The following is a 17,942-nucleotide window of genomic DNA, read 5'->3' as shown; positions in this document are numbered from 1 at the left end:
AAATATTGATACTTTTACTTAAAGTAAAAACTTTGAGTACCAGTAGGCTACTCTTTCCACCACTGATTTCACATAGTGACAATATGCCTGGCCTTGTGGGAGCTTGTCTCGTCCTTGTTTGCCTCATGGAAGACTGCTCTGGAAGAATTATGCAACAACAAACACATCTCACAGGCCTAATTATTAACAAGGTTTTTTGGCATGTGGGGACTGGTGGCTGCCAGTCTGTCTCACGTTACGGTGCACTGATAAATGGTAAATGGTGCCTTTATATAGCTCCTTTATCCAAGGCGCTTTACAGAGATTGTGCCTTACATTCACCCATTCACACACACAGATGCCGGAGGAAACCATGCAAGGCAGCTAACCTGCACATCGGGAGCAATTAGGGGTTCAGAGTCTTGCTCAAGGACACTTCGACACTAACTCTGGGGGAGCTCCGGGTTCGAACTGGGAACCTTGCGGTTGCTATCCGGTCACTCTACCTCTGAGCCACTGCCTCCCCACTGATAAATAACACCCACCATAATAATAATAACTCAGATCTCTTGGCCTGAACAAGATATGCATGCGGACCTCACTGCAGGCCAAACGTTGCTGACAAGTTGATATTGCTCAAACACTCACAATGCTTGTAATGGAAGCATTGTCTACATTAATGTAAAGCCGGTTTGCAAACACTGCTTCTAAAATACAAATATATATAGTTCTATAACTGTTATTGTTTTGTGGTGCATTTGTTATAACCTAATGTATGAATTGGTCACAATGTGACGCGATGTTGTGATGCATTGAGAGCTTATAGAGCTGCTATTTTCTTTCAGTTTGTTGTGTATGTTTTTTCAAATATATATTTTATATTTGGAAACTTGTGAATATAGGGACTTTCTGCATATGAGTACTTTCTATACTTTTGGTATTTTAGGTATATTTTGATACCAATCCTTTTGTTTCTTCTTTAAAAAAAAAAGACTTTCTTTCACTTGAGTATTTACTCTACATTGTAGGATTGATCCTTTTATTTAAGTAAATCAATGTGAGTACTTTTACCCTGAATGACAGGTCTGTAACTCTGAGAGTGTTCAAATGGAACGGTAACACTTTACAATAACGACCTGTTATAAAGCATTTATAAACATGTATAGATGTTTGTAGATGAGTAATAATTATGAACAATCATTGTTCACATCCGTAAATGTTTACCTAAACATTTATAACTATGTTTAAACATCATGTATACGTTATTAGTAAGGTATTAGTAAGTAGTAAACTATTCACATACAAACAGTCTGTTCATGATTATTACTCATCTACAAACTGCTTATAAATGTTTATAAATGCTTTATAACAGGTCGTTATTGTAAAGTGTTACCAATGGAACCAAACAGACCCGTAGGGGTCCATTTGGTTCCATTGGAACACTCTCAGAGTTAAGGGGGTTCCTTGCAAATAAAACATTTGAGAACCACCGTAAAATGAAACCAAATGGCCCATTTGGTTTCATTACTCAATTTACAAGAATTAAGTCTACACAATTAAAGAATGTAGAATAATTGTTATTTTGATAAATGTTTGCCTGTTTTAAAAGTATTATCCAACGACAACAAAATATTCAAAGTTTTGGGTCTGTGAGAGGCTAAATCTCATTGAATGGTGGTCCGTGGCTCAAATGATAGAAAAACATAACGGGCCTTGATATGAAAACCACAGCTGGCATAATAACGGGACAAAAGCCTCATGGTTGGCTGGCTGCAGTCCTTCGTCTTCGCCACAAGAGGGCGTCTAAAACACCATTGGTCAGATGCACTTGTGCCACGGCGCTGCCAGCCAATAGGGTTATTTTTCTATCACCCTGCTTCCGGGTGTATTTTTAAAGCCCTTTGCAATTGCTTTTGGTGCGTTTTAATTTTTGTATCAAAACAACTACAACGTTTAAAAAAAATAAAAATGAATAGATTATTTGGACGGGGGACGCCGAAAGCGCCTCCTCCAAACCTATCGGATTGCATTGGCGGTGTAAGTATATGGATCGGTTGATGCAAACCCATTGTTAAATTACGTTTTTATTATTGATTATTGAAGTTCCTTCTGATTTATTTATTTTAATTTTGTGCAGAAAGACAATTAAGGCAGTGGTACATTAGCGTCACTTATAATATACAGACAGATCCAGACCAGACGTTTGTCTTATCTTAAACATTAAACACATTGCAGCACTAATTTAATGTTTTTCCCCGTTTAAATATTTAAACCATTTCAACCCATTTCCTTTACCCTAAACCTTTTGATTCATTGATTGAGTTATTGATTGATTGGTTAATTGAAATTGAAATTTCACAGTATGCAGAATGGGTACATTTCAGACGAAAACACAAGTCAATACACCATGTATAGAAATATATAGAAATGTCTATTTGTATGTCTCTAAATGTTTGTATGTCTCTAAATGTTTTGATGAATTGAACAATGTGGACCCTGTTGTAAACAAGTGTAATGCTTAATTGGGTCGTCCACTCACAGTTAACAGTCTTTGTATTGAGTTTGTGCTTAAAATGTACTGTAAATTCTACAAACTGTTAATAAATATTTCAATCAATCAAAAAAAACATGTTAAAGCATTACACTTGTTTACAACAGCTGGTCCACCATTTTCAATTCATCAGAACATTTAGAGACGTATACAAATACAATCCTATATAAAAAAAAACAGGAAATAATCTATCATCATATATAACCACCTCACCATAAGCCCAATGTAGGCCTACCTCCCAATAACCTAAACCTGTCATATTGTCATAACTACTGTATATGTTTTTATGGTAGATAACACTACTACTACTCCATTTTCAATTCATCAGAACATTTAAACTAAAGACATACAGATTATACACTTCTATGCAAATTTAAAAAAAAAAAAGATGAAATCATCACATACATATATGAGTTAAACTATGAGTTTAACAGGCATATATGCCTTGTGTTTCTCTCATAGGTTGATGCCAGGGCAGAGTCTATTGACAAGAAGATTGCCAGAATTGATTCAGAACTTGTCAAGTACAAAGATCAAATGAAAAAGATGAGAGATGGTCCTTCGAAGGTATGACGCTACGTCGCTAACCTATCTTCATATAATTGGTCCTCACTAATGTTATTGTGGAGGGGTCCCCAGATGATTAAAAAAATTAATAAATATTTTTTTTTGCAACTGAATGGCTGGAAAATGGAAATTGAGAGTTTACATTGTACACATGCATAAACTTTCCTTGATTATATCTGGTTTTAGTATAGGCCTATGTATAATATATTATTATTGTAGCGGTCAATTTGTATTGGGAATGGAGAGGGGGCGGGGCGGGGGTCGCGAGACATGGCCGAAGCATTTCCGGCGGTCCCCAGCCAAAAACGTTGAGAACCCCTGCTTTAACCTAATAATGTATGTCTTCATACTCTCAATGGTCTCGCACCTTCCTACCTACATGACTGCCTGCCTAAATATGTCCCAAACCGCCCCCTAAGGTCTTCCACTGCCGGCCTGCTCGCTTTGCCCAAAAAAATGGCAACTAAAAAATACGGGGAACGGGGGAAGCAGCTTTTTGCTTCTACGGGCCGTCGGCATGGAACAAGCTCCCACTGTACCTTCGTCAGGCAGCCTCTGTAGACATTTTTAAAGCTCAGCTCAAGACCCACTTCTACAACATTGCCTTTAATTGATCTTGTATTATTATTATTTTTTAATATTTTTTTTTTGTATTTTTTATTTTTCATGTCCTCACTGTACTGCATTACTGCTTGTTTTTTAATGTCGTTGCCTTGCTTTTCTTTTATTCTCCATTGTTCTGCAAAGCACTTTGAGCTGCATTTCATGTCATGAAAGGTGCTATACAAATAAAGTTTTATTATTATTATTTCAGCGATCAGAAATGTAATTGAATCTTCTGTTTTCATATTGTAGAACATGGTGAAACAGAAGGCAATGAGGGTCCTGAAGCAAAAGCGAATGTGAGTCCTGCGTTGTCCAAGTTACTCCATAAATGTCCCAATATTTTAACGTTTACCGGTAGATGTGATCGATACAGTTAAGTACCATAGATAGATTACAATTATACTCGGCAGTGGCTCAGCGGTAGAGTGAGCCAGTAGAGCAGCCAGGATGGAAACCATGAGGTTCCCGGTTTGAACCCGGGTTCCCCCAGAGTTAGTGTCCAAGTGTCCTTGAGCAAGATGCTGAACTAATTGCTGCCGATGTGCAGGTTGGTGCCTTGCATGGTTTCCTCCGTCCATCTGTGTGTGAATGGGTGAATGTAATGCACAATCTATGTACAGCGCTTTGGATAAAAGCGCTCTATAAATTCACCATTTACCATAATTATTACCTCCTCAACAAGCTGTTTAAATTCCCGCTATTTTGTTTTAGGTATGAAGGTCAAAGGGATCAACTGGCTCAGCAGTCTTTTAACATGGAGCAGGCCAACTACACCATCCAGTCACTAAAGGACACCAAAACAACCGTGAGAGGCCATTTCATTTCATTTCATTTCATTTCATTTCATTCAAAGGTGCTTTATTGGCACGAGACAACATATTACATTGCCAAATACATTGCCAACGCAGGTGTCGAAATATAATAAAATACAGTTAAAAATGGGGAAAGTATACAGTTGGAGCATTTTGTAAACAGAGCTATGTCACATTGCATCGTAATATACATGTTATACACTGGTAAAGGGCTTTTTTGAAACAAATAGCAGCAATGTTTCGCAGTCACTTTGCGACAAATAGCAGCATTTTCTCTCAAGTCTATTTAAATGGTATGCAAAAAAAAACTCAGATTTAAGATGTGTTTAAAGGTAGCAGCTCTGTTTACATGAACAGTAGGTCTATCTAGAGGTCTACTCGGTACAGATAGTAGTCCCTAGGGTGCTTGTATTCCATTGGCTAACCTTCTTTTGTCGCAACAGTTCACAAATCTTGCTGCTGTGTTTGCACATTGTTGTATTTCTATGGGAGTTTGTTGAAGTAGATCCAGTCTGGAGTGCAGTATAAACCTTTTATATGTGAAGAGACAGGTCATGCTTAGCCTGACACTCAGCTTGAATGTTCATTTTGTTTCAGTGAATCGCCAGAACATGTTCTTTTTAATGGGCGTGGCTAGCGATTCAGGGTTGGAGCCAGACAAGGCCATGCTGCCTTTTAATTCTTCTGGGAAGCTAGAAAGGAAGATGCATTCCTGTTAACTTACCAATAATGAAATATATCTAATGTAAGCCTATGATCTCACATGTCTCTTCTGTTCTTAGGTGGAGGCCATGAAGATTGGAGCAAAGGAAATGAAAAGAGCATACAAGGACGTCAAACTGGACCAGATCGAGGTATCAGTGTTGCTGTCATTTCAGCAGTGACCGTTAACACAGCACATACACTGTACAATAAGGCCCATGTTAGGAACAATTCAATGTTTTTTTTTTGTAACAATCTTCATTGATAATTTGATCTCTAACAAAGAAAACAGAGTGTGAGGCTTTTTTTTATTATGTTTTTAATACAATAACGAATCCATACCTGTCTTGGGACTGCAACTACAGATTCCAGATAGACCATGGCAATAAACCATGGCAAAATTGTTTATAATAGTTGCCCATGCGAGGTTTAATATGCATCGGTCAACCCACTAATGAGTGGACAGAGATTTCTCTATTTTATAGTAGTATTAGAGTAGGATAGAAGAATGTAACGACTAAAGTGTGGTCTCTTTTTCTTAAAAAAAGAAAAAAAACACACTTGACTTTCACGTTTGTTACTGTAGAATAATTACTCAATGATCATACAAATGCCTTCTAAATCTTGACAGTTTTCTGAAAAACCCATATTTCTATGTCAAGGACCCCCAAAAATATATGTAATTGACCGCCGAGCCCCATCTGAAGATATGTTGTTCCAGGGAACCCCCCAGAAGCAAAGATTTGAGTTAATCATGTTCGCTCTGAAAGAATATATTCAAACATTTGGGCCACATTTTCACGATTAAAAATAAATAAATAGCAGACCTACAAGCTCGTAGCGTGGCACTCAGTGCCGCGCTATGAGATTGTAGATCTGCTATTTTCCAATAGCTAAAAGTATAACATAATGCTTAAAACACCAAAATGGGTTTTAATGAAGACAAGGCTGAATGAAGCTGAATCTTTTTGTTTCCAGGATCTCCAGGACCAGCTGGAGGACATGATGGAGGACGCTGGCGAAGTACAAGAAGCTCTGAGCCGCAGCTATGGGACGCCAGAGATCGATGAGGAGGATCTGGAAGCAGGTACTGTATGTCTGTCTGTCCAGCTATGGGACGCCAGAGATAGATGAGGAGGATCTGGAAGCAGGTACTGTATGTCTGTCTGTCTGTCTGTCTGTCCAGCTATGGGACGCCAGAGATCGATGAGGAGGATCTGGAAGCAGGTACTGTATGTCTGTCTGTCCAGGTCAAGCCCCCAGGACGGCTGTCCAGCTGTGAAGCTGCGTTACCCTACTACAGTATAGTACTGGGACTGCAGCATGTTCCAGTAATACGCCATAACCCATTTTGACCTGAGATCAGATTCTAAAAATGTCTTCTACATCCTGACAGTTTTCTGAAAAAGCTATGTTTCTATGTCAGTCGTTCTTAGATTTTTCAAAAATAACAGATCTACAAGCTCTATGAGCTTGTAGATCTGCTATTTTTCAATAGCTAAAGCATAACATAATGCTAACACCAAAAGGGGTTCCCGCCCAAAATGGGTTTCAAAGGCCATAAAGTGATGGACGGGCATCGATTGTGATTAATCTGCAAAATCTGCAAAAAACTACAATATGCATAAAATAAATTAATTTAAGGTTAAATGTGAACACTAGGGATCCCCTGATTCCCCAAATGACGCCCCTGATATCAAACCCAGGACCTTGCCATTAAGAATGTTCCTGGGAATAGACAATGAAGGGTGTATGCTTGCGTTTTCAGAGCTGGACGCCCTGGGAGATGAGTTGCTGCTGGATGATGACAGCTCCTACCTGGACGATGCTGCCACCGCCCCTTCTATTCCCGAGGGAATCCCCAGCGACAGCAGCACAAACAAGGTGACAACCTCAGTGGAGATGACATCAGGGCTGGGGGGAGAAAAAAAGAGTTCACCAGCTGGTATTTGGCCTCTTGGTCAGGTGCTTTTGGACATCCGATGCTGATGCAGAAAGTGCCCTTTCTCGTACCATGTTATGTTAACGCAGAGAGAATTATCATTACCGATATACTCTGCCTATCGGTATGCAACTTGAACAGGGCTTAGTGTTTTTTTAAACTTGTTTTGAGTGTTTTCGTGCCATTTTTTATGTTGAGTCTACATGGTCTGCATTATGCCTGAGGCATCACATTCTCCCCCAAAGATGTCCCTTGAGAATATCAAGAATATTTGGAGCACATTTTTGCTCACTTGAGAAACGGAGAATTCCCTGTTTGATCCCGGCTCAACCCTCGATTAGTGTTGAAGTGTCCTTGAGTAAGACCCGTAACGCCTAACTGCTCTGCTCCTGATTAATCTGTTGGTGCCTTGCATGGTTTCCTCTGCCGTCAATGTGTGAATGGGTGAGTGAGTGAATGAATGAATGATATTTTGTTTTAGTTTTTTGACATTACAGTCCTTCCTGTTCATATTACATCTTGCCTGTAATACATCAAATAAATCAATATATGTACAGTGTGAATATAAGTGTGCCATATCCTCCCAGTCAACTACTGCCGCTTAGCCAAAGGTGATACCTTTGGGGTGAGCACGTGTTGATATGTGTTGTCTCACTGTAAGTGACCGTACGTGTATGGATGATGTTGCTAACATGCTTTGTTTTGGTTCCAGGATGGTGTTTTGGTGGATGAGTTTGGCCTGCCACAGATACCAGCCACATAGAACTGAAGACTGGAGGGAACAGCTGCACTTCAACTGGAAACACTTTTATATGTACAGTAACATTTATACATGCAAAAAAACAAAAACAAAAACACAGTTTGACCTGAGAACACTACTGTATGGAAGTTGTCTTGGCGTTGGGTTGTCTGTTGTTGTTACTACTACCATGCTAGCATGTGGCCTTGTAACATACACATACCATACAACATATTTTGTGTTGTAGCTATCACCTTTACATCTCATCCTTGATTTGTCATTGTGTTTGTAGGAGCCAAATAAGAAGTGGAGAATTATTCAGTGATACGAGTCAATACTAAAAGTTCTGCTGGATATTACTGTGACTAGTGACATCGCCATTATAGTGTTCATTGATTGATTGATTGATTGATTGATTGATTGATTGACATTTTTATTTCACAGTATGTAGCATGGGTACTCTTTTCTCTGGGTACTATTTCAAACGAAAGCACAAGTCAATACAAAAACTGCTACTTTGAGGACGAAACCTAGCCTGGGTTCCAGACAGATTCGCTCCGCGGATCTGAAACTATAAAAAGCACTAAGAGTTGTTTACATCAGGGTCCTCTATTTTCAATTCATCAGAACATTTAAGGACGTACAAATATACACTTCTATGAAAAATGTTTTGCTCATCGACAGTATTATTAGGTAGGATTAATTTATTACTCTTTGTTGTCAATGTTTTTGCTTTGTTTTGTTTGTTTGTTATACTGAAACACACCGACATTGATCTGAAAATGTTGTATTCCAGTGTTGAATACGTGTGTCAGACTCATTTGAAACAAACAAAAAATAAAATTTAATTTAAAAATCGAGATCTGTTTATTTACTGTAATAAGCTATAAGACATGAGTGGAATGCATTTCATGTTTCTCTTTCCCCCCTTTTGCTTGATATAGTTTTCTTGCTCAGCATTTTGGTGTTTTGAAATGGTGACATTTAATTTTTATATTAACAGTAGCATATAGCATAAAACATAAGTAATGTGCTAAACTAATAACATTCAAATATGATTATTGGGGTCCCCAGTTCAAATATGATTATTGTGTGTCAAACTTGCCAAAAAGAACAGAGAGGATCTGTTAAAAAATAACAGAAAATAGCTGGTCTTTTTGACAAGCGACACCGGCTTCAGTTTCCTGTTACACATCCAGGAAGTTGTTAGCCATTAGCCACAAAGCTAACAACAGCGTCAAGTTGAAGTTATTGCTGCAGTGTGTGTGTGTGTGTGTGACAGAAGGACTTCACTGAATAGAAATGGCTGAACAATCGATAACCGTGACAGTAGCATGCGGTAATGCAATATTCCCCCGTGTAATACATACTAATGTCTAGGAGTTACTGCACTACAAGATGCAACAATGTGTTTTAGAAAACTATACTGCTAGGAGGATATGCGCGCGGTACGGTACCAGCTCTAGCTAGCTAAAAACCTAGCATTGTGTTTTAGAACAGTGTCTTTTCAACCCTTTTCGTATTATCAAGGTCCATTATTTATTCGGCATCATTCTGAGCCACGGACCACCAATCGATGAGATTTAGCCTCTCAGACCCAAAACGAAATGATATTTTGTGATCGTTGGATGCGATTGTGTCCTCGATTATTGTGGTACCATTAGGAGAGATAACAGGCAGACGTTGATCAAAAATAAGAATTCTTCTACATTCTCTCTAATTGTGTAGAGTAGACTTCTTGTAAATTAAGTAATGTTAGATGTTGTGAACAATAATTTAACTATTGAGAGCAAATGGACCCGCGACGGTCCATTTGGTTACCAACTCCATTCGTTAGGGTAGCATCATGTACAGTCGCTCCTTTTCCATCTCGCCCCACCTAGCTGTAAATAACAAACATAATTCATGTTGGTGATTATATAAAAGGTATTAGCCTATCATATTAATTTGTCATTGTTAAGTTCACCCTGTATATCCACGGGCATAATAGCATGATGATGCCATTACAAAACATGTGCTACATGGAAGAAATGTGTTTAATAAAACGAAATTATAACTGCTATAAGGTCTGAAATTAACTTAACTAAGCAGTCTCTGTCTCATGTTATTCTTTCTTAATTTTATATTAGAGATCGACTACTATACAATCAAATAAATCTGTATACAAGATGATTTCACATTTCAGAGAGGGAGGGAAATACTAAATGAACTGTTAACTACATTAACACATTTCGCGGGGGCGAGTTGGTAAAGGGGCGAGTCGTCTGGTATTCTCATTTAGCAGGGGACCACCTGGAACCCCGTCAAAGCCCACTGCATGGTGGTCGCGGACCACTGGTTAGAATATTTCTCTGATGGTGGGCTTTGAAACATGATTTGACTGAGAAGTGCTGGAGTGGTGTTTCATTTGTACTGTACTGTACTGTACTTCCTTTGATCTCCCTACTATACCTTTTGTTATAGGCGCTACAAAGCACAGCATCACGCTAGCGGGACAGGATGGAAATGAACCCCTGCTGAAGGAGCTGTCTGAGGCTGTCACTCAAGTCACAGGAGTGCCAGCACCTTCACAGAAGCTCATCTTCAAAGGTAGTCTGCTTTCCACTTGTCTTGAGCCCAATTGTTGCAAAAATTCTAGTGTTGCATTTGATGTATTACCTGTCACCTGAGGTAATACATCAAAATGCATAGACATAGACATCTATCATAGGTACCGGTAAACCAAGAATATATCATCAGTAAACGGTATAATGAAGTTTAAAAACCAATAATCTGTAATCAGAATTTCCTTTGTCATTGCACAGTGTTGTGCAACCACATTTTGTAGCAGTCCTGACGGTGAATTAACAATTTAACATACTGTAACGGTACATTTTAATATAACATTAAACTAAATTGATTTAATGCATTACAAGTAATACGCAATTCGAACGTAAACTGGTTGCTATACTGGGGCCCTAATGTTGTCAATTAACATAATCTTCGTATGTGTTATATCACATTGCAGGCAAATCACTGAAGGATATGGAACAAAGTCTCTCCAGTTTTGGAATAAAGCAAGGCTGCAAACTCATGATGATTGGAAAGAGGGTAAGTTCTGTGCAAGTTGAATTGGTTTTATTTGGTGACACCACATAAAAGAACACAGTAGCAATAGCAACCCAGTAGTAACTAGTAAACAGAATTCATAGCATCACCGAAGATTAAAACACAATAAAGCCCAAGGGCTTATGTTATTTCCATTGTGGTCATCTTCACATAAACACATTTACCACATAACAAATTAATACATAAAAGTGTTCTATCAACATTGTACATATTAAATATTCATGGTTTATAATGTTTTAAATATGTTGGCCTGTGGGTCATTTAAAGTGCATATTTTAACGTTGAAAAACATTCAGGTAATGGCAAAAGCAGGGCAAAGGGATTATGGATATTATGTTTGGACTAAAAACGTACCAGAAAAGTAAACGCTCCCTAGGAATCCTAGGATTTACCTATTTTGTAGCCAATTTTTAAGAGCTCGTAATAATAATAATAATAATGGATTTTATTTATAACGCACTTTACATTCTTCAGAATCTCAAGCGAGCTACGAGCTTGTAGGTCTGCTATTTTTGAAAAATCGAAGAGCGACTGACATTTTTAGAATCTGATCTCAGGTCAGAATGGGTTAAAGGTGCTCAGAGAAGCACGCTAGGGTTATCTGATGTGAGACTGACTGCTGTCAAGTACTGACATCTGCTTTCTGGACAGAATAGTCCAGAAGAAGAAGTTGAACTAAAGAAGCTCAAAGACATCGAGAAGTCAGTGGAACAGACGGCCAAGAAGCTGGAACTAGTCGACGGAGAGTTGACAGGACTCAAGAATGTAGGTGTACATTTTGTTCATTTAATCCATTCTGACCGGGCACCCATTTTGGTGTTAGCATCATGTTATGCTTTATCTATTGAAAAATAGCAGATCTACAAGCTCATATCGCGCCACCGAGTGGCGCGATACGAGCTTGTAGGTCTGCTATTTTTGAAAAATCGAAGAACGACTGACATTTTTAGAATCTGATCTCAGGTCAGAATGGGTTAATCAGACCAGTGTGTGTCCAGTGGAAACCTCGTATGAATCTGATCTCAGGTCAGAATGGGTTAAATGTATACCATGTATTACATGGACGCAAAGAGATGACACTGGAGTATAAGGAATAAAGGGGTGGAGTTATATACGTTTTATACTTCCTACTCCGTTTCGAACGTGTCATGTTCTTTTTTGAATTATAGTATTTTGTTGCCAGTGAGGCTTAATTGTATCATATTGCACTTATTTTAATTTATTTTCAATAATGAATAACTTGGCTGTTGTGTTTCTTGGTGCTGCAAACTCATGTCATGAGTTGTGAGCTTGTCGATCTGCTATTTTCAGTTTCAAGTTTTTTCTCCCACAGGGTTTCCTAGCGAAGGATCTTCAGGCAGAAGCGTTGGGTAAATTGGACCATAGAGTGAAAGTGGCATCCGAGCAGTTTATGAAGATCCTGGAGCAAGTAGATTCCATGGTAATCCTTCAAAACTGAGCCTTTTTTTGCAGATGGATTCCCACTTCCCAGATTGATTACATGTAATCTGTGCAATAGCTGCTGCCGTCACCTGTTCTTTGGCTAGCATATTCAGAGTTCAGACTGACTGCCCAGACCCAGATATATCTTTTGGCCAATCCAGATTGGAATCAGGGCAGCAATTCCCAGCAAGTGTTTCCACGTGTGCTTATATCTACTGATTCTAACTTTTAACATCATCTCTTGATATGGGAACCTCTCAGTTAGTGGTAGGAACAAGCTGGCTCAGGTAGTGAACCAGGCCAGTAAGATCATGGGAGACAAACGGATGCAACTTCAGTACAATCACTTCATAACCGTACCTACCCCCTTCACCCATCATTTGAGCTGCTGCCATCAGACAGGAGGCTAGGGTCGGTCCCACCAGCTCTGCTGTGTTTATTTTAAACAAGAACATTTGAAATCTTCCACACATAACAGTGTAAGATCATTGTTACTCACGCCTCACCTATCATTACCATCCACCAATGGAGATGGGGATCAACAATGTCGAATGCACAAATCCGATTTGATCACTTGCAAATAACAATGTGGACACGAAAGTTTGTATTTGAGAAACAAATTGGATTTACTTGCAGTCCGAACAACAGCATTTGTCTTGTGATTTGATATCTGTCCAATGACCTTCATGATTAAACCACACTGTTTGTTCTTTTAACAGGATGTGCCAGAGAACTTTAACGATTGCAGAATGAAAAAAAAGGGGCTTGTGAAAACTGTGCAGGTTAGTGTTTGTAACTCAATGTGACACATTCATTTAATGATAAATAATGATTTATTGAATAACTATTGACTATTATAATTTTGTTTCCTCAGGACTTTCTAGCCCAGTGTGACAAGATCGAGGCTGGTATATCAGAGCACCTCGCAAAGATCCAGTCCAAAAGTTTATCCCTGGCAGATTAGGGCTACTACGCATTCCCATGTACTGTACATTGCTCTGTGAGCAGCTAAAAACTGTACTGAATGGCTTCAGTTCTGGAGCAGGTCTTTGTCTATTTATTACTGTGCGTGCGTGTGTCGTGTGTGTGAATGCAAGAATGCCCTGAAGACAATGAACCGCATGAGACAAAAGCCTGAATGTGAACAGTGATCATGTTTGGTGATGGTTGAGCACCACCTCTGAAAGAGCATGGATGTCTTAGGTTCTCAGGGACAGAGATATGGTGCTCTCTGAGAGGCTTTTTACCATAAACCATAGAAAAGGATCAGGGTTTCTTTTAATTTTGGCAAAGCGTGCTGAATCTCAATGTACTGTACCTGGTTTCTTATGGTCCAAAACTCGCATTCATGAAAAGGAATGTACATGTTACCAATTTGTGTGAAGGAATACAGACAATTAAGTCATTTTCACAGTAATGCACCTGTCTTGTCTTGCGAAAGTAATTTGGGAAATGAATTTGTTCATGGTATTTAAGTAAGCCCTATTTTATTATTTCTAAAAAATCATCAGAATGACATGCCCAAAGTATTGGGGACACCAGTGTGAAAGTGGCTAAACTACAGTAAGAGTCAGTGCCAAACCGCAGTAACTTATATCATGAATAGCCATACATCTATGCATATTATCATGATTCATGCTGCATAATATAATTACACCTTTTCTCAGTAATTTGTGCATTTGATCTTACAAATTAAAATTAATTTGAGAGTGGTTTGTTTCTTTGAAGGCATGACTCCATAGCGATTGCGCTTTGTGCAGACAGAGTGGTCTGCACAAACTGAATGAGGGTTTTTTTATTTAAACAATAATTGGAAATCACATGGATGACATTTCACTTAAAACTAATCAGCAACAAAGGATTCAGCAAAACCTAAGAGTTGATCATTTAATTCCAGCATTTGTCATACAGTACATATTTAGTAGCTTATACAGAGGTATCACAGAGGTTCATGTGCAAAATAGGCTATTATGGATAGTGAGGCTCCACAGTTTAAACAGGCAGCTCATACATGACCTTGAATTGGCTGTATGTTGTGGTGAACATGTTTTTTTCTAAGCCAGGATGAGAAATTAAGGCAAACCTATTGTCTAACAACTCATATACAACATACAGAGACATTGTCCAGACGGACCCATCTGGTTCTGTCAAAGAACAAGCAGTAATAACTACACAAAAGCATTAGTAATCCTGTCAGGGTTTGTTAAATTGCATTTTAATGAGGCTTTCGTGCCAGGAAAAAATAGGCTTTTCTAAGTTGCTATCTTTGTGGCTTCATCATAACCAGGTTTTCATTAAACTGCCATTTTTACATAAAGGGCCTGTTCACCCATTTTACCCTTCGTATAATTGGTCCTCACTAATGTTTATTATAACCCATTCAAACCGGGAAAGCATCTGTCATTTTTATATTGTTTGTGTTGGCCATTCAAAAATATTTGTAGCAAGTAGAAAGTCTGCCTCGGGACAAAAAGAAAATGGAGCTACGGAACTATGCATAGTAGGGAGTTGATATAAGCGCCCATTGTAGCTGTGTAATTGAAATAAAGGGACGTCTGACAAAAATCAACTGCATCAGGTACGTTACTATGGTGATAAAGGTTGATTAATGTGTTTTGGTCTGGTTTTTCTCTGCCTTACTAGAGAACTTCACCCATTTTCAACCTCCTCTTCATATAATATCCCCACAAATCTTTACTACGGTATCTTTGTCCCACCAAAGCATGGAACACACACACAGACAGAATACAACCACACCGGACCACTGCATACACAGACAGAATACAACCACACCGGACCACTGCATATTTTGTACGCCTTTAAAGACAGAATGTTATTGCATAGCATGCCTTTTATTTCTCACATGTACAGGTAGGTGGATGCCAGGGCAGTCTATTGGATGATTGCCAGAATTGATGCTGAATATTAATTAGTTATATTAAGTACAACGATCAAATAAAAAAAAGACGAGAGATGATCCTTCAAACGTATTACATGACACTGTGGAAAACCCCAAAGTAAGGATGTGTGGAATATCAGCATCATGCGGTGATGGGTCAAGCCTCTAGTCATCCTTGTCCTTGGCTCCATGTTTCAGAATGCGTGTGAAAGCTACATAGTTGAAGTTGCCTTTTTTGTCGATCGGGGCCTCCCTGAAGAGCTCGTCTACATCCTCGTCTGTAAACCTGTCACCCATGGTGGTGAGGAGCTCACGCAAGTACTCCTCCTGAATAATCCCTGTTAAAAAAGAAAATAATAATAAGACATTATTCATAAAGGGATGTGTAAGGTGAACATGCAGGCTGCTTCTCGCTGCTTTTAGTGCCATTGAGAAGCAAGGGTGTTTTCCATCCCATGCACCCTGTCAGAGATTGAACGTACCTGTCCCTTCCTCGTCAAAGCAGGCAAAAGCATTCCGAATCACATCCTCTGGATCTGTCCCGTTCAGCTTCTCTCCAAACATGGTCAGGAACATGGTGAAGTTGATTGGTCCAGGGGCTTCCATCATCATGGCTTCTAGGTAGTCGTCTGTGGGGTTTTTACCTGGAATGGAGTAGGAAGAAACAATAATGAGCATTCTTCAAACACACAATATTGTCAGCAAACATTTTATTTGGGGACAGAATAAACGAAAACCTTTTGGGAATGTCTAAACCGAATAAAACGATTCGATACCGATTATTTGCATTGCAAAACGATACGACATGTTGCCGTTTACATTTCGATTTGACGGTGCAGTTACTAACTATATCGTTACACGCCTAGTTCAAAATGTAAAACTATAGGCCTACCTAATGAGGCCAACATATCATGCAGGTCCTCTTTATCGATAAAGCCGTCCCGATTCTGGTCGATCATGTTGAAGGCCTCCTTGAACTCCTGAATCTGAGACTGGTCGAACATGGCGAACACGTTGGAGGTGGCGCGCTGGGGGCGCTTCTTGGTGTTCTTGGTCTTGGCTTTTTTGCTTGCCATGTTGGTTGTAGTAGGGGGGGCCCTCCGACCTTCTGTGAATATATGGGCAGTATAGGTGAGTTTTGCAGAGCAAACGTCAAAAGACAGACATTTATTTACCTGTAGTTCTGGTAACATTTACCACCATTCTAGCCTTGGATCAAGACTATCGTGGAATGTATTTTATCGATTTGGACATTTGCATATCAGATACAAAAGTAAAAGTCAGACTCGACTCGATCTATATAGTCTTGATCCAAGGCTAGTAGGCTATCACCATTTTGTCATTTTAACGGTTGCTGATCCAACATTGATTGATTGATTGAAATATTTATTAACAGTTTGCAGAATTTAGAGACGTACAAATACACTTCTATATAGTCAAAGAACAGAACAGGAATTCATCATAAAACAAAGGGAAAAGAAACATATACAGTGAGGGGGAAAGGGGGTGTGGGTTGTACATGGTTCGTTGCACTTCCTCTGGTGTTGTGGGTGTGGACTTCGTTAACATTAAGGAAGTATCTTTGAGACACTGCAATAAATTAAAACACCTTTTTAAGATTATATAATCAAACGTAATGGAAGCCCTTAAGCCTTTTTATTTACAGTAGTGTTAAATAATGTCCTCCATGCTCCTCCTGCGGATATAGTTACACTGCTCACCGTTCATGCTAGCTCTAGCTAGCCAGGGCCATTGAAATAAGACAGTTAGGACAACTCCGTTCACTTCATGGGGCCAGTCCAATGGCGGACGGATCTTCTACATTATTCTATTGGCGAGAGCAAGCATTGCGAAGAGTGACAATGTCCTGGACCAGAATTTGGCAGAATGCACTGGACTCGGGCAACAACAGGCAACAAACAGCCCAACTTTAATGATCTTAAATTCCTTTATTTATTATTTTAATAGCACAACTTAAAACATTACAGAGACTTTAGTTGTCACTGCAATACTTTAAAACAGTTGTCTTGTTGCACACATAAAATTGCTGATATCTGCGCCGCCCTCGTTGAAAACGATGCATTTCAAAGTCCAGCTTGTCACTCTCCTCCAGGGCTGAATGAACAGTGCTCGATCGCTGTTTTCTGACCCCTCAATGGCGCAACTTTCTCTCTCTCTCTCTCGCTCTGAAGCTAGCTTGCTGTCATCAAATGAGGAAGCATGAAAATCGGTGGTCCACATGATCTAATTTAAGTTTCCAATCCATCGTATACACAATATGGCGATTATATGATCCAAATAGCTACTGTACTATTGCAAGGTTTTCACTCACCTTAAGATGAATGGTTGTTTTACAACTATTATGCTGCAGCAGCCTGACGGATGTTGTGATCAGGGCTTCAGAGCTGGGAATGTGATGACGGATGTTGTTGATGTTGAGTCATCCGGTTTAATTATTTGGTGCATTACCGCCACCCTCTGCTCCGGTGTGTGGATCATATTTACACTATTATAAGAGCGCTGTTCTCAACTCAAAAGTGATTGATTCATTGATTGATTGATTGATTGATTAACAGTTTTCAATTTAAGTACAG

General features: G+C 39.2%; 3 protein-coding genes across 3 annotated transcripts; 2 read left to right on the top strand and 1 right to left on the bottom strand.

Moving 5' to 3' along the window:
• Positions 1–1,947: 1,947 nt before the first annotated feature.
• LOC310870298 (charged multivesicular body protein 5) lies at positions 1,948–7,963 on the top strand (the record flags this gene model as incomplete). The annotated part of the gene is made up of 8 exons (XM_083781464.1): positions 1,948–2,016; positions 2,993–3,097; positions 3,953–3,999; positions 4,415–4,508; positions 5,298–5,369; positions 6,196–6,304; positions 6,986–7,101; positions 7,872–7,963. The coding sequence occupies 8 exons, from the start codon at positions 1,948–1,950 to the stop codon at positions 7,920–7,922; spliced, it is 663 nt and encodes a 220-aa protein (XP_083637590.1). The 3' UTR covers positions 7,923–7,963.
• Positions 7,964–9,116: 1,153 nt separating this feature from the next.
• Positions 9,117–14,041, top strand: bag1 (BCL2 associated athanogene 1). Its single transcript, XM_083781800.1, has 7 exons — positions 9,117–9,237; positions 10,362–10,487; positions 10,906–10,988; positions 11,658–11,771; positions 12,340–12,447; positions 13,169–13,231; positions 13,324–14,041. The coding sequence occupies exons 1-7, from the start codon at positions 9,201–9,203 to the stop codon at positions 13,411–13,413; spliced, it is 621 nt and encodes a 206-aa protein (XP_083637926.1). The 5' UTR covers positions 9,117–9,200; the 3' UTR covers positions 13,414–14,041.
• Positions 14,042–14,322: 281 nt separating this feature from the next.
• On the bottom strand, positions 14,323–17,788 carry LOC310870219 (myosin regulatory light chain 2, smooth muscle minor isoform-like). The gene is made up of 4 exons (XM_083781313.1): positions 17,681–17,788; positions 16,241–16,456; positions 15,831–15,992; positions 14,323–15,686 (listed from the first exon to the last, which is right to left on the bottom strand). Exons 2-4 carry the CDS (start codon positions 16,422–16,424, stop codon positions 15,514–15,516), a joined length of 519 nt encoding a protein of 172 aa, XP_083637439.1. The 5' UTR covers positions 16,425–16,456; positions 17,681–17,788; the 3' UTR covers positions 14,323–15,513.
• Positions 17,789–17,942: the final 154 nt, after the last annotated feature.

Source organism: Protomyctophum parallelum (assembly GCF_964188405.1).
Source record: "Protomyctophum parallelum genome assembly, chromosome: 14".
Classification (NCBI taxonomy): Eukaryota; Metazoa; Chordata; class Actinopteri; order Myctophiformes; family Myctophidae; genus Protomyctophum; species Protomyctophum parallelum.
The sequence above is the reverse complement of the archived record's forward strand: the minus strand, read 5'-3'. Positions and strand labels throughout refer to the sequence as shown.

What these genes read in the sequence shown, in the direction of transcription:
- bag1 (XM_083781800.1), top strand. Translation starts at nt 9,201, where the DNA reads ATGGCTGAACAATCGATAACCGTGACAGTAGCATGCG. An exon ending in AGTTGACAGGACTCAAGAAT is followed by an intron (nt 11,772 to 12,339) that starts GTAGGTGTACAT and finishes TTTCTCCCACAG; the next exon opens with GGTTTCCTAGCGAAGGATCT. An exon ending in GGCTTGTGAAAACTGTGCAG is followed by an intron (nt 13,232 to 13,323) that starts GTTAGTGTTTGT and finishes TTGTTTCCTCAG; the next exon opens with GACTTTCTAGCCCAGTGTGA.
- LOC310870219 (XM_083781313.1), bottom strand. Translation starts at nt 16,424, where the DNA reads ATGGCAAGCAAAAAAGCCAAGACCAAGAACACCAAGAAGCGCCCCCAG. An exon ending in TGATATGTTGGCCTCATTAG is followed by an intron (nt 15,993 to 16,240) that starts GTAGGCCTATAG and finishes ACTCCATTCCAG; the next exon opens with GTAAAAACCCCACAGACGAC. An exon ending in CTTTGACGAGGAAGGGACAG is followed by an intron (nt 15,687 to 15,830) that starts GTACGTTCAATC and finishes CTTTTTTAACAG; the next exon opens with GGATTATTCAGGAGGAGTAC.